The sequence below is a fragment of the Columba livia genome, chromosome 14 (genome assembly GCF_036013475.1).
Source record: "Columba livia isolate bColLiv1 breed racing homer chromosome 14, bColLiv1.pat.W.v2, whole genome shotgun sequence".
Classification (NCBI taxonomy): domain Eukaryota; kingdom Metazoa; phylum Chordata; class Aves; order Columbiformes; family Columbidae; genus Columba; species Columba livia.
This window is the reverse complement of record NC_088615.1, coordinates 1067195-1090151: the sequence shown is the minus strand read 5'-3', so window position 1 is coordinate 1090151 and position 22957 is coordinate 1067195. Positions and strand designations below refer to the sequence as shown.

Genomic DNA, 22957 nt, shown 5'->3' with positions numbered 1-22957 from the left:
GGAACAGCCCCTCTGTCCTCGCCGCCGTTCCCCCGGTTAATGCTCCGCTGGGTTCTTCTGCATTATTCATAACTACGGGGATTCAATTCGCGGTGCCTCGGGCCAGCGTTTGTTTGTCCTTTATTTCCCCCTCCTCCCCGTGCTGGAGTTCGGGCACACGCGTGTGCAGCTGGGGCTCCGCGGGGACGCCGGGCGGGCACAGCCACGAGATAATACACATATAGCGATGACAATGGAGAGAAAACCAGCAAGATGTAAGTATGCACACGCGTTTGTGTGTGGAAGCCTTGTGACCGCCCAGCACTCAGCCTGACGCTGTCCTTGTCCCCCCAGGCTCCATCTGCGGGCCAAGGGGTCGTCACCGTTACCCCTGAGCGACGGGGCAGCTGCTGCGCGCCCAGGGGAGGTGGTGGATGCAGCCTGGGCTGCTCCACGGACAAGGAGAGAAGAAAAGGAAGATGGTGGGAATGGAGGAAAAAGGAAGGATGGAGGAAAAAAGAAAAGTAAGGAGAAGAAAAAAGTCTTGACAAGAGTTTAGAAATGACGCCCTGGGGATTCCCCCCGCACAGGGGCACTGGGGGCTGAGCTGGGCCTGCTCCCGTGTCCCCAGCACCAGTGGCTGTCACAGGAGGTGCTGCCCAGCCGGTGTTGCTGTCCCTGGAGCCGGATCCGCAGCGGGGCCGTCCGTGGGGCAGAGCCCGGGCCCGTGGTCCGTGGGGCAGAGCCCGGCGGGGGGTGATGAGTCCCAGCAGCCGATGCCGAGCCCGCTTGCGCTCATTCTTCTCAACACAAAGAAACATCCCGCTCGAGCCAAAACCAAAAACCTCCCAGCAAGCGCTAGGAAAATAAAACAAAAAGCAAAGCAAGCGTGGCTGTTGTGAGCTGGCGAGGAGCAGACGCTGCGCGGGGAGCGGCAGCAGCGCCCAGCTGTGCCCGCAGCGCCCAGCTGTGCCCGCAGCCTTCGCTGGGCACAACCGGCCCCTCCTCGGTGTGCAGCACAGCCAGCAGAGTACGAGCCATGTCCTGGTGCATTAGTAGCGCAATTAGTGGCTGTATTAGATGCCACATCAGCAGTTTCCCTTCCATCTTCTCGTGTGGTGTGATCTTGAATCAAAAGAGCCTATAATTAGAAGGATTCCACTCACTTGTTATTTTTTTTTTTAACTTAAGATTGCCTGTTGTGACTCCAGCGAACATCCTCAGTCACACTTCGGAGCGCTGAACCTTCACCTCCATGGCCACTCCTGGCTGGTGTCAGAACAGGATTTTATCCGCTGGCCACGGGCTCCGGCGTTTGAGATGAATGAACTTTCCACCCGCCTCTGGAGGTTTCTCTAGTTCCTGCCACTCCAGCCACACCAGGTATTTACACCTTTTTGTTTTGAAATGTACATGTCCTATATATTTTCAAGTCCACCAATAAGTGAAATCATCAGTGATCTTGCCAAGGAAACAAAAAAAGGCCCCTGAAGATACTCATGAGAGGTCTCAGCTCCTGGGCTGGGCTTAGCATGTGGCCAAGGCCGGGACTAAGGGGAGGACGGGGCGACGGGACCAGCAGAGGTAAACCAGCACATTGTGCCGGAGGCAAACAAGAATCCACAGTGCTCAGGCTGGAAATCTTAAATGACAGGACTGTAAAAATGGCATTTAATGGCATCTTTTCCAAATCATTCTGAAACTGCCACCGTTTAATTGGGATAGCGTGAAAAATTTCAATCTCATGCTGGGTTTCTCCCAGTTTTCCTGAAGATCAAGACAGAGCCCAAGCAAGCGATCGCACCTTGGGTTGTGGATCTTAGAGCATCTTTGCACAGTTGTTGCATGAATTAATGTAGTTATCATAAATCCTGTTCTTGTCCTGCCTCTGACCCCCATCTGCAGCCACCTACCTTGGAAAGCACCGACGCGATGGTTATGTAAGCCTTTGTTCTAATTGCAAACAATTCGAAGAAATCCTTCCCTGCTGGGAAGTTGGCATTTCATGTTGCTCTTAAACGAGACTTTATTACAGCACGGATCTCACAGCGCTATTCAATGGGGCAAAGGCATGAACTGTGTGAAGGGAAAAAAATCAGCAGTTGGATTTAGTGGTGGTTTGAAGATATTTTGCTTTTTAGAAACTCAAATGGTCACGTGGCAGGAAAGGAATTTTGTGGCAGTTTTCTTGTTCTGGGGCTGCGAGACTCCGCACGCCACGGCCAATGCGGCTCTGCTCACCGTGGCCAATGCGGCTCTGCTCACCGTGGCCAACGTGGGCTCTGCTCACCGTGGCCAACGTGGGCTCTGCTCACCGCGGCCAACCTTGGACATACTTTCCACACGCTCGGTTCAGTCCCGAGCTGGTCCTGGGCAGGTTCCCCCGTCCCGGTCGCTGTCCCAGCCCCATGCCAGCCCCGTCTCTGCCCTCACCACCTCCCCAGCCTTTCTATGACGCTTCTGTTCTATTACACTTTGTTTTCCTTCTATCACAAACTTTCTGGCATCCGGTACCTGCATTGGTAAGTTTTTATGAACCTTCTGACAAGTAACAAAATACATTTTAGATGAAGTCTCATTCTTTTCCTTCCCACTTTGTGTTGTTTCTCTTGGTTTACCGGTGCTGGCTGACGCCAGTTTGACGTGTGGCCGAGGCAGTTTGCTCAGACGCACACACACCTGCTTTTGGATTGAATAGAAAACTGCGGTTCAGACCCCAGAAAATGGACGTTGTGGATGCAATGGCAAATCCGCACGGTGCAGGCACCGCGAGTCGTGATTGCCAATTAAACTGCTAATCTGAATTTAATTATAAGAAATTCTCCCGCTCTAGAACTACAGCAGCAATAATTAACTTTAGCATAGATAATTTTTGCATATGAGGTGATTAATGAAAACAACATCAATGAGCTGACCGGGCTGTCAGAACCAATCTTTGCCAGGCACACAGCAACAACTCTACAAAAGCATTTTGGAGCCATTTAATGAAAAAAACAGAGTTTTATTATATGGTTTCTGTCCATTATTCGGCATTGCTGTAAATGGCTCACATTTACTGCAACTTCTGTACAAATGTGTGGCTTTGTATTACCAGAACAGCAAATTTAAATGAAAAAATAAATGTTCAACAACTCCACACAAGCTTTTACAGTCCAACATTTCACTGAGTAGGTGAAAACTACAGACTTGTTACTACAGAATTATTCAGCATGAATAAAAAACTACAACTTTTATTTTTAAACAGGAGTCACTGGTTTAATTTTTTTATGCTAAAATTACTGTGATAAAAATAATGATTTTTTTTTTTTTAATAATGCCATACAGCGGTATGATATAGGATTTGTCGCCAGTATATACCCTTCGTTTAATATACAAAATAGAATAATGACACAGCGTTGACTCTATGCTGTTATGCGAGTTAGTTGGAGGTGGGGATGTTCTCACACACAACAGCCTTTCCTGGGACGCCGGAGCCTCTCGCCGCGGGAAGAGGCTCCAGCGCCCTTTCCTAGAACGTGGTTCCTATGTGAGCCCGCAGCCCCGAGCGCAGGAGGACGGAGCTCAGCGCTCTGCCGCACGCAGCCCACCGGCCGCCCCCGGCCTCGCTCGCGCGGCCCCGGCACACGGGGCTTCCTGACGCTCATCCAGGCACTTCCTCCGGTTTTCTGCCTTTTTCCTGTGAGCGGGGGTTGTCCCACCCCCGCCCCGCTAAGGCCACCCCGGCCGGGGGTCGGAGCTGCCCCGGCCCCCGCGGACTCGTGCACTTTGTGATAAGGCACTAAGGGACCCGGTCGGACTCTCCCTGTGGTGTCCGGAGCCGCTGCACGGACACGGACACGGACGCGGCTCCTCGCTGCACACAGCGACACGGCACTGGGGACGCTCGGACTCGACGGCACGCACGGGACAACCGCTTGGACAATCGCCTGGACAATCACTTGGACAATTGCTCGGACAATCGCTTTCTGACAACATCACAGTCTCCTTTATTTCCTTAAACCCGTAACTAAAACTGAACATACAGGCACACAGACAAAAAGGGGCAGAGCCTCTTCTCCTACGTTATCAGCTCTCCTGCTGGCAAAAAAGTGTTGTATCTTTGTGTATCCAGATGCACAAACGTCTGCTCACACACACACACGCGCGCACACACACACACACACACACACACGCTCCTTCGCGTGGGCGCTGATGGAGGTCTCTGGGGACGCAGGTTTTCCCCGCAGCCCCTGCACCCAAGCAGACTGCAGCTCCTATCTGTTCCTCCAACGGGCACCTGAATGTTTCCATTGAGCTGGGCTGAACGTCATAATTAAAATACTGAACTTTACCTTCAGTGCTACAAAATGCACATGTTCTTTACAGATCATTCAAAGAGAAGAGAATTATTGGGTTTTTTTATTAAAGATGATGTTTTACTCCAAAGTTCTGAATATAGTATCTTTGTTTTTAATAGATATAACATTCAAAAAGAGATTTAAGAAAGGATGAAAATTTAGCTTCCTATTCCGCTTGGAAACAAGCTTTTGCTGAACAACAGAAACGTACTAGTGTATTGTGAACAACCTACGCTCTCTATTTACATATTGCTGGTACCTGTATGCGGATTATTGCCACATTCTTCGAGCTGTTTCGCTGCGGTCGCGAGGCTGCGCGTGGCGTGGCCCCGGCGCCCATGGCCGGGTACGCACACACAGGGCGGTGCCGCGGGGCCGGACTCAGCGACGGGCCGCGCGCGGTCCCCAGCCACGCGGCCACCGGCGCTCCCACCGAGCTCCGTCCACCTCCAGCTCCTACACAGTGATCTGAGAAACACGAAATCAACCCCCAAACCATCCACCGAACACAGGTTTTCCTTCCTACACAGAGAACTTCTTTGGATACTGAACACCGATGCCCTCAGTGCTACCTCCAGACAAACCACAGCGGGTGCGGGTTACCATTCAGCATATTTGTGACCCCTACAAAAAATATAATTACATGTATCATGATAAAGCAATCTGTCATCTAAAAATCATCCTTATTATACACTATACAAGCTATTTTACAATCATTTAATAAATTGCTTTTAAAGCTGCAGTAGCCCTTCCCTTCTTTTCTCGGATCACGAATATACCGATTATACATATTTGAAACTATAACTAAATACAAAAATATATTAGGTTTTGTATTTTATCAGATGATCTTTCTCATTTCTATTACACAAATAATCTGGCCACTTTGAGTAAAAATCAAATTTTAGAGTGGCTTAGTAAATATTTCAATTTCGAGATACAGAAAATTGTTAAGGTGCACGTAGAAAAGGCTACTACAGCTTCTAAACCTCTTAAAATATAGTTATCAATGGCAACAAGGAGAAATCCACAAGACCTATGGGGCCTTTATGGCACGCTAGTCGGTGGGGATGGGGACGCAGCCTTACAAAGACAGCAAGGTCGACTGACGGCTCCAAGAGCGCGGCGCCAGCGGCGGAGCTCTGCTGCTGCTCCGCGGAACGGCGGCGACGCCGCGGGCGACGCGCGGGGCGGGAAAAGGGGTCACAACGCACGAGCCGGGAGCGCGGGTGCGCGGAGCGCGCCCCGCCGCCTGCGCCGCGGGAAGGGCGCCCAGGACCGGCACAGGAGCGGAACCCAACCAGCCGCCGGGCACCGCGCCACGTCTGCCTCTCGAGTCGGTGGTGCTTTGCCACACGTACTCGTACAATGGGGGATTTAAGTGTATAGAAAATGTGAGTTTCTCCACACATAGGTAAACTTTTCTTAAGCTATGCATATTTTCCTGAAAATTTCCTGATGGGCAGTCAGGACTGATCTTCTTGGCATCAATGCAGCCCATGACTCTTATAGCTATGGCTGTTGCATTATATGCAAAAATCAGGCTTTTTTTTTTTTTTCAATATATAAAATAACCTGCTCATTTACATCCAGTTAGGACTGGGTTAATTTTCTATGAATCTGCATATCCAACACGTTTGCACATATACCAAAAGTGTTTGTTTCATTCGTATCTATTTAAATTAGATTTAAATTAGACGTTCTCCCACCCACCCTGGCCCTTAGAAAATGCCAAATCTTTATGGTCACTCTGACAGCTGAAAGCTGTTGGGTTAGAAAAGCCCAACCCATTCTCACATGAACATACTCACGGATTAACGTCTAGAGGTCATTGAGGAAAGCTACGAGCTGCCCCACCTTAAAAAACCAGCTGTACAATAGGCATCTTGAAGTATTACAAAAAAATCATGTAAGAAAAAATGAACAAGCCGAGTTCACGGTATAGAAAGTTAAAGGAAATTGCTAAAACCAGACAGTAATAGCTATAAAAGGCACAACTTCCCTTTTCTGATATACACTTGTAAACTTTCTTCAGGTTACATGCATAAACCAAAATGCTACCTTAGCTTTAAAAAAAATCCAAAACACCTTAAAAAAAAAGAAAAAGCCTAGAAAATTGTCTCCAGCCAACTGCAGAAATTAATTAGCAGAATGTTCATAACACAGCCTCAGATCCTGCCACTGGTGGTTTGATCATCCACGGGTGTTGCGCGAGGGGCGAGACACCATTTCTGACACGGGAGATGCATTCTCCTTTCCCTGCTCCCCAGCTATTTACCGAGCGTGAGGAAGTCGCTGCTTCTCCAGCCTAAACCTTGGCCCTCTGTAAACCACATGTAGTGCATAATTACAAAAGAAACACCGCTGCAAGGACAAAATTAACAAGTCTGGTAGGTTTTTCTCTTTACAAAAAAAAAAGCTATCATTTGACGTTTTCTTAAGGCAACCCTTTTGTATTAAGGCAGTCACTTCTGATGAAATAGGAGCTTCTTGATATTTCCATTTGAATATTTTGGTATCTGATTGCTGATGATTTCTGCCAACATCTCCGGGAACTCGATACTCATGGATTTATCCAAAAATGTCTGGAAGCAAAAGCTCAGAAGATTTTCAACCACCTACAAGTGACAAAGCAAAGAATTATTTCCAGCACATACACGCAGAAACGCTCTTGACCCCCATCCCTCCTTCCTCCCGACCGCAGCGCAGGCCGACGTGCACCGCGATCCTCCTGTTCACCACTAACTCGTGTAAATGGCGCGCTAATACAAAACAAGAGAACAGACCGTACTCAAGAGATGTCCTATCAATTCCCATTCTCGCATATAACAAGCACACGTATGGAGAAGCTCAGTGGGATCTCCCCAGGTGCTTGGTAAACTAACTTAGCGGTGTCAGAGCTTCCCTTGCCTTATCCAGCTTAAGCATCACCTGGACTGCTTTGTACTGTATGCACCATTCAGAGAACACGCCACGAAAGGAGGCAGCCTGAATTCTGGAATTCCTCGCAAAACTGGACCGCTACTACTACTAAAACCAGCAGTGATGCGTTATTTTAACGCAATTTCAAGCAATTCCGTAGATTCTTGAACAGTTTGGCTCAGAGATACTACTGGTTTTAAACTTCAAACCTCTGCTACTACAGAGGTCCTCCATTTTAAAGCAACATGATTTTTAAAAACGGAAGACACTAAAAATTACATGAATTATAAAATTAATTGCTGTGGAGCCCACTGCAAAAGTAGTCTGAAAGCGCCACATTCACCTCTTTCGATAACCCTTTAGTCAGGCAGCAGGGGAGCATAACTGCCCCCCGCCCCGACAGTTATCCCTTTAAATACATAAAAAAAAGGATAAAGAAGATCACTGTCATAACCCTAAAGTTATTTATCCGTAATGTCTACACATTTGTCTAAGAACTTACATCATGCATAGAGTCCAACAGTTTAGTCAGCTGATAAAATCGCTGCCAGTTCTGGCTCGAGTTCCCTTCTCTTTTCACTATGGCCTTTCCCAGCTCTTTAATGTAGGTCATACGGATCTCTTCAAACAAAGACTGGCTCTTCAGGCCTTCCTTAGGAACTGTAACATTGATACGAACCTTTAAGACATTATACATCTATGAATTGTGTCATTATTTAAGTTCTCTTACAGTAGTTACCAAAAGAAGAAAACGGATTTAATGATATAACAGCAGAGAGACAAGGGAAGAGAGTAAAAACTGAGTCAGATGACTCACCAAACAATTAACATAGGACTGCTGGCAAAATTAAAATAACAATTTAAAAAACCCCAAAGGTAACCAACAAGAAACATAGCGAAGGGAACCGGACCATGCAGGCAACAACACTAAGGCCTGGAAGTGCCTTGATGAGGAAGCACCAGGGCTGGAGCGCCCGTGTCCTCAGTGTCTGGGGAAACACGACATTGGAAAGATTCCACAAAAATTGTGTGTGCCAAGGAAGCCCAAGGACGGGATCACAGGATGGCCTGGCTCGGCAGGGACCTTGAAATGTCACCTCGTTCCAGCCCTCCCGATGTGGATCAAATAACGTGTCCAGGCAAGGCAAGGACAGACACTGGACAACGACCCAACGGCCCAAGGCAGGCGGGAGCTTCTTGGAACAGAGGTGGGGTGTCGTGACAGTGACGGCCGAGCAGCCGTGGGCTGGAAACCCGAGGCCTGGGGACCAAGGCCCACACTGAGTCAGACTCAAACCCACGTTCAGTCCCTGTGTCTCCATTCTCCTACTGGGACAGTCCTTGTGGAGGCCAAGCACTAGTAAATAAAGCAGGACAAATCGAGCATATGGACTCCAGTGGTCTTTAAGGTGTTTGATTTGAAGCCTTTGATTGCCTTGGTGAAGCAAATGGAAAGAGCTGAGGATAAAGGAGAGACCTGAGGCAAAGCCGACCGAAAGTGTCCCATCAAGGGACGATCCCTTCCTTAAAAAAACCCAGCCCTCATTGCACTGTCAGCATCTGTGAGATGTCCGAGTCAAGTATCTTATCTGCCTTGTCTGCACGGGAGATGACAACGTGTCAACTCTTGCTTCAATGATTTAAATGGAAAAGGTCTGTGAGCTACATGTATGTGTGAGCTATGTGTCTGGACTGCATGGCATCCCTGCTTTACTCCTCTTCTTCCTCTTCTCTTGGCAAACTTACACAGAAACACAATAGGCACAAATTAAAATTGTCAAGTCATGGGCTAACCCACTACATAAATTTCAGCTATTCAATTTCCACAAGTTCCACGATGTACACAATGTATGTAACTCAAAAAGAAATGTGAAAATACATTGTCTTTCACTGTAAATACAACAAAGAGGCGTTCTGCTGGTTAATGTCGATGCCTGCCACACCTCACTGGTGAACGGGCTTAATTCAGCGAGTGGAGCCTCTTCCCCATTTCTGCCATGGAAACTCCTTTAAGGGAATTTCCAGTTGCTGGAAGGAAAGTTGGCCTGCGCCACAGCCAAAACACCTCAGGAATTTTCGGGAGAGGTTTCAGAAACTGCTTTAAATTGGCAGTTTCAGGGCAGTTTCAAGTTCCTACAATGCCCAGGGCAGCATGGAGCCGCAGGTTTCCTGTGGAAAGAGCCCTTGTCCCGTGCTGGCTCGGCCGCGGTGCCGCCTGCGCCCAAACCAGCACCGGCACCGCCGCGCTGCTCACCACAGCCCCCGCCTTCCTCTGCTACTGCCTTCCAAAGCTACCGAGTCCTCATTTGCTTACAGGAATTAACGCTGCCATTCGCTGGAAATATTCAAGATAAGGAACGTTTGAGCCCTCGGTGTAATGAACTGTCTAAAATATTTAAACTATTTGTTGTTAATCAGTACAGACAACAGAATTTCACTAAGCTGTGACTTGTTTTAACTACAGCATATTCTACTGAACACATAAAAACCATCATGTAGTATATTCGATATTAGAGCAGCTTTGGTATGTTAGATAAATCTATCTCACAATATCTATTGGAAATCTACCATATACTTTTTAGATGCAAATGCAAAAAACTATAGTTGTATTTCATTAATTTTAAATAAGTTCTGGGGGGAGTTTGGGAACTTGTCTGGGGAGAAACTGCTTCACCGGCTCAGAACTTCCTCACGGGTGGTGGGTTTGGTGTGTTTTCTTTGGGTGTTTTTGTTTGTTCCACGTGTGGTTTATTTGGTTTTGTAAGGTATGTTATGGGCACAAAGTCACGGCTTTGCCTGGTTCGCTGGGTCCTGAACTCCCCAGCCAGTTTGTGATTTATATACTTCTGGAGAATTCTGAATTCCAGTTTTGAGCTGGGCCCCTCTGTTGGACTTGGCAAGTTTTGAACACAATCCATAATATCTTTGCATGAACGTCTCGTATCTGCTAAAAGCAGAACTGCCTTTACTAACTCTATATGATCAGGTGCCAAGCAGAACAATTTGCCTTCTAGTTGCTGTAAGATACCTAAACACAATTTTAAACTACACGTGCACACTCAATACCGGCGTGTCAAACTTACATTGTTCACATAGGTATGGAACTGTTCACCTACTTGTAGAGAGGAGAAGCAACGTTTTCATGCAGAGATACTCTTCATAGGAGACTTGAAGCCGCGAGAGCTCTCGGGCAACCATTAGCATGTGTTTGCATTGTTCATACATACAGGGTAGATTCATTCTCTGCCTAAGAAATAAGAACAGAAAAATTAGTTAAATGTCTGCCTAGCTATCTAAAAATCCTACATCTAGGTTTTCAAGACCCGTCTTGCAGTCCCAAAGTATGTAGTCCATATGAAGGCCCATGATGGTACACTAGAGTAAGACATGAGATGAGATTTCTGTAATTCCTTCAATATCTTTGAGATGTCCACCTAAATTTAATATATATTTGCTCACTAGTGATTTGCATCAACTCGCTATAACTTCTCCATTTTCAAAGTTTCTTCATACTTCTCATATTCCTTTTATGTTCTTAGAAAGAACAATTAAATGTTGTTACCTTTATATGGTAATAATAATAAAGTTTCTAATTATAAACAGAAAGACATGTAGACAACGAAAGGAAAACCTTGGAACACACTTCCTTGGAATCAGAACGACAAATATGATGTATTTATAATTTTTTCCTTTTACTTTTCTATTTTAATGAAATCCTGCATCAAACAGGAACTCCTTTTCTTTAGCACCTCGGCTGAGGCAGCAACCCCTTTCCATGGGCTTCTACAGCTGGTTACTGTGAACATGGCACCATTACGGCTTTGGGTGGGAAATAAACACGCCCAGATTAGTTCTGAAGAGTGCAGGAGGGATTCGTGCTTTCCCATGTGAGCTTTTGTAGAGCAAAAGACAGGCTAAATAGTACATTTCCAGTGCGACGACTACACAATGTCTCTACAGTGATGTTAGCAATTAACTTTTCATTAATGATGTGTCACCTTTCCTAAGACGTCACCTATTCAGCATTATAATCTAAACAAAGACACACACAAAACTGAATCCCGGTGTAAGTTATAAGGGAAACTAGTGCCAGATGCTCAGCCGTGGGGTGTTTCTCAGGGCACTGGGCACAAAGCCATTATTGGGCCATTTGGCAAATTCTCTCCTAAACCCTCTGGGCTGTATCAAAGGGCATCTTACACACTTCAAATTGAGTAACTTAAGCACATTCTATGACAGGGCTCAGCAGTTTTCCTCATGGAAAACTATCGCCATTTCTGGGCACAAGGTTAAAATAAACATTAGGAAATGGGTCGGCCTGTCATTTATTTCCATCTGCTGCAAACGCAATCACCGCCGCCAGCCTGACAATCTGTATGAAGACATGCAGAGTTTGGTAATACCGAGAGTACGCAAACTGCAGTCCTGGGAAAAAGAAAAAATAAAATAATAAAAATAATAATAATAAAAAAATAATAATTAAAACAACAACAACAACAAAACAACCAAAAAAACCCAAAAAACCCCAAAAAACCAAAAACCAAAACACAAGGCAAGCATGCCCAAGACCTGCCCGCCCTGCAGACACTGCTTTAGTGCTCGCACATTGAATCCAACTGGAACCACCTTGTTCTGTAAGTATCTGATTTCCTCTCCTTTTGTTACCAGCAACCTCAGAAAAGAACCCGTGAGATGGATGGTGAACCTTCCTGCACTCAACAAACGCTATAGGAAATAATTTCATATCGCAGCAACATTATAATCCACCCTACCCAGCCCTATCAGACTTATTAACTTAGGGTATCCAAAATGTGATAAACACTACTCAAATACATGAGCCAATGTACTTTTTTCTTCCCTCCCCCTCCAAATAAATTCCAGTAGTACAGACATAAAAATGGCATATTCAATAAATACTCCGTTTTTCGGAGAAGGCTGGTCAAATAACTACGCTGCCAGCTCAAGACTTAAGACGAACAGAGTTTAATTCTCTTTCCCACCACAGACTGCATCAATGATACTCGGAAAATTCAATTACGGCGGCATCCCCGATGGTGCTAATGAATAGCGGCATTCAGCACCGCCGCAGCCAGAGCTACCTGAGCACTGAGCTAAACAAACCCACTGACTTCTGGGCAGCTTTTTGTGCATTCACGGTGAGATATTTATAAATGCTAAGGATCTGTCAGCTGAAAGCGTAGCATGACAAACCCCTTCAGGGGTCAGACGGGTTCCTTACGTGCAGCCCAGTTACACACACTTTATGAAAAGCATCAACATGAGCTCGTGGATCTCGCTCCTCCCTATCGCTGTGAGTAGTGACTACGTAGGGTAGTACTCGGCAGGGCTGGAGAGGGATAAACGCAGGATTGATGTTGCTCAGATGCTCCAGCACATACATGGAACTAGAGAAAGTCTTATTAGCCCCATAAAGAACTCAATCTTGAGCAAAAATACTTTGCAGTTGTGTCCCTTGAAATCACCAAAGCTCGGAGAAGCCTTCGAAGCCAAAGAATTTCTCATCCTGAAGCTGAAGACGCTGAATTGTACCAAACATGAGGACAAGTCTTTAAAGCTCAGAAACTGAACAAAATAAATGGTTTCTAGAAGCTCATATGAAACCTAATGAAAATTGAAATGGAAGTAATGGCAGCTATCTGTAAGCACGGCACTAACACGGGGGAGGGCACCATGTGCTCTGCTGCCATGGGCTGTCCCTGTCCCCGGCCACGCAGCCCCACCTGATTTACATCGGACCTGTATTGTTCTTATGATCCTTCTGAGGGTTAATTGCTATTGAATAAAATGAAAGGAATCTTTGGTGTCAAAAGTAGGCTAGATATATTTTAAAAATTCATCCTGAGATTTGAGTACGTGCAATTCCACATACCCCGTGAGGTGTTTATCGCCTATAACATAACGGGATACATACAATTTTGTTTGATGTGTAAACTCAAATTACCCACCAGAATTGAAAACCCACCGCGCGGACATCCCCCCCATTTGGTGAGGCTGCCACGGCGCAGGTCTGCCCGGGGAGCTCAGCTCGGTGCGGCCTGCGAGCTCTCGCCCAGCCCTCCAGTTCTTTATCCTTCCATTTCAGAAAACCAAGCACACGGTCAAGGTGGAGCTGTGCACTGAGGAGACGGCAGCGCTCCCGGAACCGCTGTATTCCTACAGGTGCGGGTAAAGGCACGTCATTCTGTCCTAGCCCTCCACTGAAACAATGCTTTGAAACCGCAATTAACAGATAGGAAGGCAGAACAAATTCTTAGTTACAAATGAAAAATGTTCCCATAAAGAACAGACTTGGAGAAATGTCATTTGCAGATCTCAGAAATTACCAGTTTGAGCAACTCCTGCCTCCTTATCTGCACGCAGAAACCTGAAACTGCTCAACAGGAAGCCAAAAATCTGATGCAGACAGCTGCAGTTAACTGCAAAAATAACCGTGACCCTGGTTCTCAGACAGGCAAAATGAAGGTTCTTGTTCGGCTACACACCAACCACCTACGTGTGACTGTACTGAGGGGAATCGAGCTTTAAAACTTATGAGGAAAAGTCACTCTTTTCCTATTATTCCAGAGAACTCACTGTAATGTTATTAATACTAGAATTGGGTTTAGAATTATCAAATAATGGAGCTGTTTGGACTTTTGGAGGATGCTGCTTTACCTATTTATTTGATAAGGGTTACCAGGCTTATAGAATATCTGATTCTTAAGTCAAATGAAGTTACACAGCTGATACTGAAATCCAAGCGCGCTGTTGCCTCGTGTCCCCACGTCCCGTCCCCTCCCGGCGCTCGCAGGGGCTCCACGTGCTGGCCAGGACCTGTCGGGTCTCAGGATGGACGTTACTGAGGAGCGGCACCGAAAAACTTACGACCAGAGAGTTTTACGGGGAAGCTGGAGAACAGACTGCAGGTCCACGTGTTTCACTGAAAACAAACGTCCTTTTGATAAACAAGTTATGGACCAAAACTGTAACTAGAATGAATTCCAAAATGAATATTTAGTGTAACGGGATCACCCTTGCGGGTTTTTGAGCAGTCCCGACACAGCCGAGGCTGCAAAGCTCTGTGCTGTTGACCCGCTGATAAAACAGCAGGAGCCCTCCGACCGAAAGCAAATTAGATGTTATTATGCTTATTAGCGACAATATCAATTATTTCAGTTCCAGCACATGGAGACTATTTTACTCCAGAGACATATTCTAAGAACTTTAATAAATGTAAGTACACAGGTGGACCCTCATTTCTCACCTACTCCTCAAGTTTTTTTAAGAAAATATTTATTACAAAGAAAGGATTACAGTTCATAAAAGCCTGGGAAAATATTTACATTGAAAAAATGAAGTTAATAAATATTCATTCAAAAGAACTCATCTGAAATGTAAATGGCTGATCTCATAGAAAATGTAAGAATTACTGGGCTTTTTTCAACTGAGATTTGGGAGATTTGATACTAAAGTGCAACAGGAACAAAAATATAAGACCAGGGTCTGAAAAGATGCCCGAAGGGATTAGTATTGCCTCCATTTAGAGACAGCAAAACAGACATGGATAACACTTGCATCACTTTTCAAGTTATTGCCAGTGAAATTCTGATGCTATAAATGTTCAGTGATTGCGCGTGTCAGAGGCGCAGTGACTGTATTTATTGGCTTCAGGCCCAACAAATGGACCGGCCCTTTCATGAAACAAAACAACGTCAAATCCACAGCAACAGCATCCAATGGACTGGAACCTGCAGATGGGTAAGCTGGATTTGTAATGGCTCTGGCCAGCAAGCTCAAGGATTTACAGAGTATTTTCAGCAACTAATTCAGAATCTGAACACTACGAGCAAAGCGATGCGTGGGGCAAGAAAAGAGATGACCAAACATTCTAGCAAATTCAGCTTCCCTGGAAACTTGATAACACAGTTCAACAAAAAAGAAAAGTCCGTCAAGTTTTCCCACGTGTAACCCTGTCGTTTCAGCCAGAGTTCAGTCGGGCTGGGATGGACACGTTTAGCTGGCCAAGCACTCTGGTGGGACCACACCGGCACCTTACACAACACACAGAACGTCGTGCAGTCTGCCAGACTTTTCTCTCCATACCAGATATACTCTTATCTTCAACTGTGTTGGCTCTACTAGAATGATCATAATGAAAGGTGCAGGAACAGTCACAACATGGAACATTTTAGTACACACACCTCCCACAAAAACTTCTTGATGTAAACACGCTTCATCTCTAAACCACCTTTCTTTCATTTGACTTATTTAAAAACTCTAAGCAACCCGCTAACAGAAAACAAGTTGCACATGGCAGACTGATCAGCGATCTCTGCAAGAAGCTGGGGTTCACCCCTCCAGCGCAATCCCAAAACGCTGCGCGGAGTCTGGAGCCACCTGGGCACACCAGAACCACCCTCGGCCCACTTACTCGTTAATGATCAGGTCTGGTGCAAAGCACAGGAGGTTTCCATTGGACTGCTTGTATGATCGCCAGCCCAAAGCAAAGGCCATGAGGAACATCCATGAGTACTGCAGGAGGGTCATTTGGTCATCCAGATGCAAATTTCGGAAACCTGGAACAATGACAATTGAGGCGTGACAGTGTTAGTAGCAAAAAAAAGAACACTGCCCTAAGCTGGCAAAGGACCACGCTGATCTTCTGTGCAACATCAGCATTGTCAAGCTAGATTACCACTTGGACTACAATTTCTGTAACTGTGATGATTCTACCTGAAATAACCAAATTTCTTGCCATATTACAATCATCTGATGCAGTCAAGTATTTCAGATTAGGTTTTTTGGTGGAAGAAAAAAAGAAATTAGAACAGTAAGAGGTTTCTCCTGAGCAAGTTCTTGGTAGACAAAACACCCTCCACTTCAAAGGGGGTGCAAAATTTCAATGCCATTTTCCAGCCACTGAAGTGACACTGAAACACTCAGGACACCATAAGGAATCCTTTGCACATGCAAAATTTTGCAGATGTAGAAATGAAGCATTTGTAACCACAAGACTCCAGTTACGTCTTCTGACAATATGACTACATAGAGACATGAAAGGTTCGCATAGACAGCTCCGGTATAACTCAGCCTTGAGCTGGTTTCGATGTGTTACTGTCAACCATACGAAACATACATAATATAGAAAAATAACCAAAGGAGAGCAACAGAAAGAGTAACTCTTGCACTTTGCACTGTACATCATATTCACACTTGAATCTGTACTTTGCAAAATAAATTCTCAGCAGCCCATGTACAAAAGCTCATGCACACAAAGCCCTGGGCGCTGACAACCCTGATGTTTAACAGGATTTTCTGAGTTTTTGAGAGACAATAAATGGTTTAATGTCAAATTTCATTCTTATTCAACAGCAATTGTACACTGAACTTACAAAATATGTATCACGTGAGTTACCATCGTCAACTGCTTCTAATTTTCTAGGAATATGTAGAAGGAACAGCACCAATTAAACAGCGAGAAAATGTGTGAAATCTGAAAACCAGTCCCTTAAACAGTCTTAAAATGTAGGCAGCTTTTACCTTGCAACACTAGTTCTGTAAGATCGCACCTACATTCAGCAAGACAGTACTGTGCCACATCGAACCACTAGAGTCTGAACTGAAGTTGATTTTACTCAGTTTCATTAATGGTTTGACCTCTAATGAGCTCAGTGCAGCGCTGCTTCCTGCAGGTGTTTAAACAGACAGCGGTCAGTAAATTAATAGATAACAAAACTTGCTATGGCCGATAACTTCAACAACAGCTTCTGACTTTGGAGACAGCAGTAACTCCTATTTACTACTTTTAAAATACGAACAAAGTGTTTCAAAGTTATTTCAGCCTTACTGGGTTAAGCCTTGAAATCTTTGCTCAAACCCCCCTCAGGAGAAGATTATTTTGCAATCCCAGCTAAAGGGCTCGGCAACCAGTGCTGGCACACGGTGCCTGACGGTGCACAGCCCCAGGGGTACGCATGACACCCCACGAAGAGCCACTCCAGCAACCAAAAAAGAAGATAAGAAATTCTAAGAATCGTTCCTGTTAATGTAATTATTAAAGAGAAGATTGGCATTTTCATTAATAGCACATGTTGTAACCCGAAGGGTTTGTCTAATGAGGGAAATTGTCCAGAAGAGACTGTGGACACAGAACTGTTGTATAAAATCGGTACCGAAGCTCCTGTTTGCAAAGCCCACTGCGGGGGGCGGCTGGATGTGCACAGGGCCCCCGTCCCGCTAACGCCCGCGGCACCGAGCCCCGACACACACCGATCTCTGCTCGCAGCTCTGCTGGACGTACGTATTCGAGTTTAGTCATTCTTTCCTACTGCTAATTTATTTCCCCTGCCTTGGAAGAGACACCATTATGACTCACAGATGTCATTGTCAGGCTTTTTGATTTTGGCAGACCTGTTATGTGATGTTATTCTTGGGCGGCACATGCACCAAGGAGGCGGCTTTGCTGGGGTTTCTGCACACAGGTAGCTACCGGTGCTCACTAGGAGGGAAAGGGAGGAAACCGCAGGTCTCTGTTTGGTCAGGAATAAACAGATCTTCAGGGGTTTTTTGGCTCTGGCCTCTCCCAAGGACACACTGTGTGTGATGTCCAGGGCTGAGATTCAACAGCACTTCTGCAAGGCACCTGTGTGGAGCCAAACCAGCAACAAACCTTCCACCTGCTGCAGGTGAGTCACGTCAGTCGTGTAACTACAGAGCCTGGGAAAAAACGGACACCTGGACTTGCACGATGGACTAGACACTCCAACGCCTGTTCCCAGCCGAGGAAGAACTACAGATACGGTGAGGGGTGGTAAAAAAAGCACCACCTGTGAACGCAGGCCCAGACAAGCCAGGAGTGCAGCAACAGTCCATAAACGTCCAGAGAACGTCACTGATAAAAATAATACAAATACAATAATAAAAATAATAATAAAATAATAATAAAAATAAAAGAAATAATTATCGAAGAGGTGGAACTAGAGCTAATAAAAATAGTTCTCTACTTTTAAAAGCAAAACAAATTTTAACACTCAATGGTCAGAGGGTTCAGGTAAAATGATCTAATTTATACGAGCAGTAAATACATGTTTACATCTGTATTTTTTTCTGCTTTTCCACTCCAGAAGTATTTAAGACACAAATAAGCCCAGATATTACTAAAACTTCACCTGTAAAGGCTTTGAAGGCTCCCAAATAAAGAGACAGACTCTAGTACAACAAAAAGAGCGGATTTGGTAAGCAGCGCATCTGCACGTTACCTGGAATGGCCTTTGCCCACTTGACGGCGGCCACGACCTGCCGCCCCCCCAGCATGTTGAGGGTGGAGAGGATCCTCCAGCTGGAGTCGGGCAGGGTGCTGTCGTAGCCCGAGTACAGCACCTCGGGCTCGATCACCTCCAGCAGCGACACCAGCGTGGGCGTCAGCTGCGGCAGCGACGCGGGGACGACGCTCTTGCTGCCCGGCGACTCGGCCGTGTCCCGCGCGCCCGCCTGCTGCAGCCCCTTGATCTTCTTCTTGGTTTTTCGAGCTAGGAAAGCAGGGGTAGGTCACAGGTTAGACAACGGAAAGTGACCGCGCGGCAGCAGAAGCGTAGCGGAGGAAATGCCGCGTTCGCTTCCTGCCGGCAGGTCAGGCGCCTGAAACATGTACAGCTTTTCATCGATCTATAAATAATTTCACTTCAATTCTCACTAAGCTTATCTATTTTACATTTTAATGAAAGTCACCTTTACGTTAATGTTTCCAAATGTCAAATAATGTCTGTAATGTCAGTAAATACAAATACAAGGCCTGATCCTACACACTCTGCCACATGCAAAAATTTCAGCGAAGCCTCATGTCATGGCATGACACCTGTTTGGAAATATTGGAAGTCCCTTAAAATACCAAGTATAGAAGGATACAGAAGAAAGGAAAGAATACATCTAAGGAGAAGCTATATTTAATGGGTAAGAAGTTACTCAATCTCTTGAGCCAGGGAAAACATTTTTGTGAAAACGCTGGGCAGGAGGAGATTTTTCTCTTGCCAGCCCTCTTGCACATAAAATCATTGCTGCGTAATTAAACCATAAAACTCACAGGCCAAATAAATAAAACATCGCACAGAGATGTTAACTGCAAACTACAAAAAGCTGGAGCCACAGTTTATGAGGATATTGTCAGCAAGGAGCCTCGGCCCGGCTTTGGGCTCCTGGACGCGAGTCCTGCACCGCACACACGGCTGTGCCCGGACCAGAGCGAAACCCCCTTCTCTCTGGGGCTCCATTGATTTCTGTTCTGAACTTCCGAGCTAAATCAATAGCACATAAAAGTAACATGTAATATAGTTTCACATTCAGAGTTTCTGCTGACCTATTCGGAATATTTAATAGTCAGCAATGCCCCGATTCTGTAGCTCTGCAACACACAAAATCCCCTCCCGACCTCCTTCCTCCCACCGCTCTGGACAGAAACTGCTCAAGATAACAAATTCTCTATAGACCTTGTATAAATTGCATTTTCCCAAAGGTTTATGCACTGGTCACTTTTGCCAAGAGCAAAACGGTGCAACGGTGATTTCCTTGCAGCAAAGGCTCCTTGTTATTCTCATCTAAATTTTGAAGTGGCTGCTCCAAGAGCTTTCCAACACTCTGGCATTTATTGCCCCGTTATCCTTGTTCTCAAAAGCAAACAAACTACTTTTGACTGCAATCTACATGCACATACCTTCAGCTTAACGCAGACACCTGGTGTGGAGTATTTCCAGCCCAGAAAGTCTGGTAAAATTATTGTCAAAATAAGTATATCTGATAAGACACTGTTTTATGCAAGAATTTTTATTAGGCTGTGCTACTAGGACTGACTTGAGCTATATAGCTGTAACTCACAAAAAAAAAGGTTGAGATAAGGTATTTCTTTACAATTTATTTCCAAATATAAAAATACCACAAATTTAAAGCCAGCTCCTTAGGGCCAATGACAGAGGATAATCCAGACAGATACACTGGGCACCAAGCGGTCCCGGCACCGCGGGGGACACAGACACAGACAGACAGGGCAAGGGCTGTCATCAGAGATCCCCCAAAAATGGAAGGAAATTCAAAATGAAGATGACAGGAAAAAAAAAACACTAATTGCCAACAGTTTAACTATAAAATGCAATTGAAAAGGCTAAAAAATTATGAGATGGCTTTTTACAGCCATAAAACCTAACAATCAATCTCTTTTTCAAACACATCAGAAAGAGGAGGAGTGCCAAGGAGTGCCTGGGGTCAATTAACGACGAGAGCGGAAAGGAAAACTCAGCGAAATAGAGGCTAGAGTACAAAATATCAGCACTGTATAAATCGCTGGTACCTACAGCTTCACAGTTTTGTGTTTCTCCAGTTCACTAACGAAAAAACAGGCAACGGGAACAAGAAAGTTCTGGAAAAGGGTGATGAGCAGGGCCAAGGGTTTGACAGACCGGACTGGAACCGAAATGACCAGTAACCCGGTTCCAGTGCACACGGAACCGCTTTGGCTCAGCACTGAGGGTACACCTGATAACTCTTCAAAAAGACATTTCTGTCTAAAAAGTATGCCAATTTAATTATCTTCTAAACAACAGTAATTCCTGAACTGTGACTCAAAACCAGCCCAGATAAAGGAAATCTTTTTCTGTCTCTTCTGTGCTTTATGCTGCCTTCCAGTTTTCTTTTCCGCGAGTCCTTCTGTGCGATCAATTCACCATCTGTTCAGATCGGCCCGATAAATTGTCATTTTCGTGGTTGTTTTTTGCTATTTCACACTAGTTTGGGTTCTTCCATTTCTGTTGCTGAGTTTCTAGATCTCTCTTTCCTCTCAGCCATAGCAGCTTCCCCTCCCTTTCCAACAACTTATATAACAACATCCATCTTCCAAAAAGTCCCTGTTCTCCAGGATTCTCTGTGCCAAAATTCAGGCAAGCAAACTACAGTTGGAAGGGCTCCAGGCTCCATGCGGAAAGTGACATCAGACGTCATTCCATTTTCATTTTCTTTGGTGCAGAAAGGCAACTCGAATGGCGCGTCCTGGAGCACGCTGCAATACGCACACCACCTCCCTCTTAACAGACCTCACCGTTTGCCTTTTACCAAGGATATCATCACCGACTGAAACGAAACGCTGCTCCTATTTGTATCTGACAAACACATTTTTTGACATTTTTATTTTACCTGACAATTTTCATTATACAAGTATCACCATTATAAACACGCTAGGAAGTACTATATTAACCTCTGCAGCTCAAGGAAAAAAAAATGTCAAGCATAAAACGTAGCTGACACTAATAAAAATGTTTTATGCCATTTTACAACCGCTGCTAAATCTCTAGTCAGTGTGTTCTTCAGTTTCTCATAAACCGCCCAGGACTTAGCAGAGAACAACTACGCACGCGTGCATTTAAATTCACTTGTTTTTTAACCTGTCTTCCTAGAGAGATTCTGATGGACGTTTAAGAAGAAGCCAGAGCACGAACAAAAATAACCTCCCCTCTGCAGCCCCGGGTCTGCGTGGGTCTCCGGCCCCGTCCCGTGCGCAGGTGCCGCCCGTTCCCGCAGCAGCAGCCCCGCAGCTCCGCTGCTCACGTGCCGGGGAAGAGCAACAGGATCCATGTGCTGACAGGAGGCAAAAATAACCCTGCTCGCTGCGTATGAGTCACTGCTGCTGCACACACCGAGACACGGCAGTTGCACACAGACGGGAAGGACAGCAGAGATCGCAGCGTAAAAACCCTTGTTTTTCACTAAAATCCTCATACACACCATAAAATGCAGTGCTTACTTTTACCATGTTAACGTGCTGCTCAAATAATTGGTTTAGCTTCATAAGCAGCACAGACTTTATGGTGCAGGACTGAGAAACGCGGAGGGTTTGAGCGCTGTGTTACCTTCGAGGTTCATGCCGGCCTGCAGACACTTGCGGTAGCGGCACGCCGGGCAGTTCTTCCTCCGGATCTTGTCGATAATGCAGTCGTTCCTCCCCGCGCACAGGTAGTTGTGCTGCCCTGCAGTCACAGACAAACAGCCATCAGCTCCGCGGTCAGAGCCGCACATGAAGTCATCGCTCAGTCACGTTAAGGATCTGGCGGCTATATAATGCCTTTACTTAGTGTACTCCAATTCTCGCAAAACCAGTATCCATATGATTCCACATATCTACACACCAAACAGATTTTTCTTATTTAGACATGAAAGCCAATAAATTTAGGTAGAAATCCCACTTTCTGTTTGTTAATATCAGGCAAATTCTACTTTCAAAACTACTTTTCTCTTAAGTTTCTCAAATCTATATTCCATAGCGTGTTTCCCATTTCCCTGTTTGGCTTCAAAAGATGTAAATAACACAAACACATTTTGAACGTATACGTGTGAACATTTCTACAGATACACAGACATGGTTTCCATCATTTTGAAAGCCATGAAACCTTCCTGTTTAACGCAGAGTCTGAACTGGCCCAACCAAGTTCTCCGACATTTTTATGGATTCACAGATTCAGAGCAAAACTGGCCCTAGAAACATGGCAAGTTAAACTACGTAAATTAAAATAACTGCACTCCATAGCTGTTAAGAGCACGGCAACAGTCGTATCTACTCTTCATTATTTGAATTATATGAATAAATGTCTCAATCTAACTTATTCAGAGAAAGGTGCTACTAAACGAGATCTGCTCCTCCCAGACGGGATCAAGAGACGCGTCTCTTCAGAGGGCAGAAAGCTGTA

General features: G+C 45.4%; 1 protein-coding gene across 3 annotated transcripts in view; it reads right to left on the bottom strand.

The window, feature by feature from the left end:
- Positions 1-2959: 2959 nt before the first annotated feature.
- The window catches only part of NR3C1 (nuclear receptor subfamily 3 group C member 1), a 58939-nt gene continuing 38941 nt past the window's right edge, over positions 2960-22957 (bottom strand). For 2 of the 3 annotated variants that reach the window (XM_065029405.1, XM_065029406.1), the window contains exons 4-9: positions 22124-22240; positions 18494-18763; positions 15667-15811; positions 10352-10482; positions 7738-7895; positions 2960-6931 (exon numbers count right to left, since the gene is read on the bottom strand). In XM_065029405.1, the coding sequence (XP_064885477.1) occupies positions 6779-6931; positions 7738-7895; positions 10352-10482; positions 15667-15811; positions 18494-18763; positions 22124-22240 (974 nt within the window). In that variant the 3' untranslated portion in view covers positions 2960-6778. Of the gene's footprint in view, positions 6932-7737; positions 7915-10351; positions 10483-15666; positions 15812-18493; positions 18764-22123; positions 22241-22957 lie in introns of those variants that run through there. The other variant, XM_065029407.1, reaches the window with a different exon arrangement.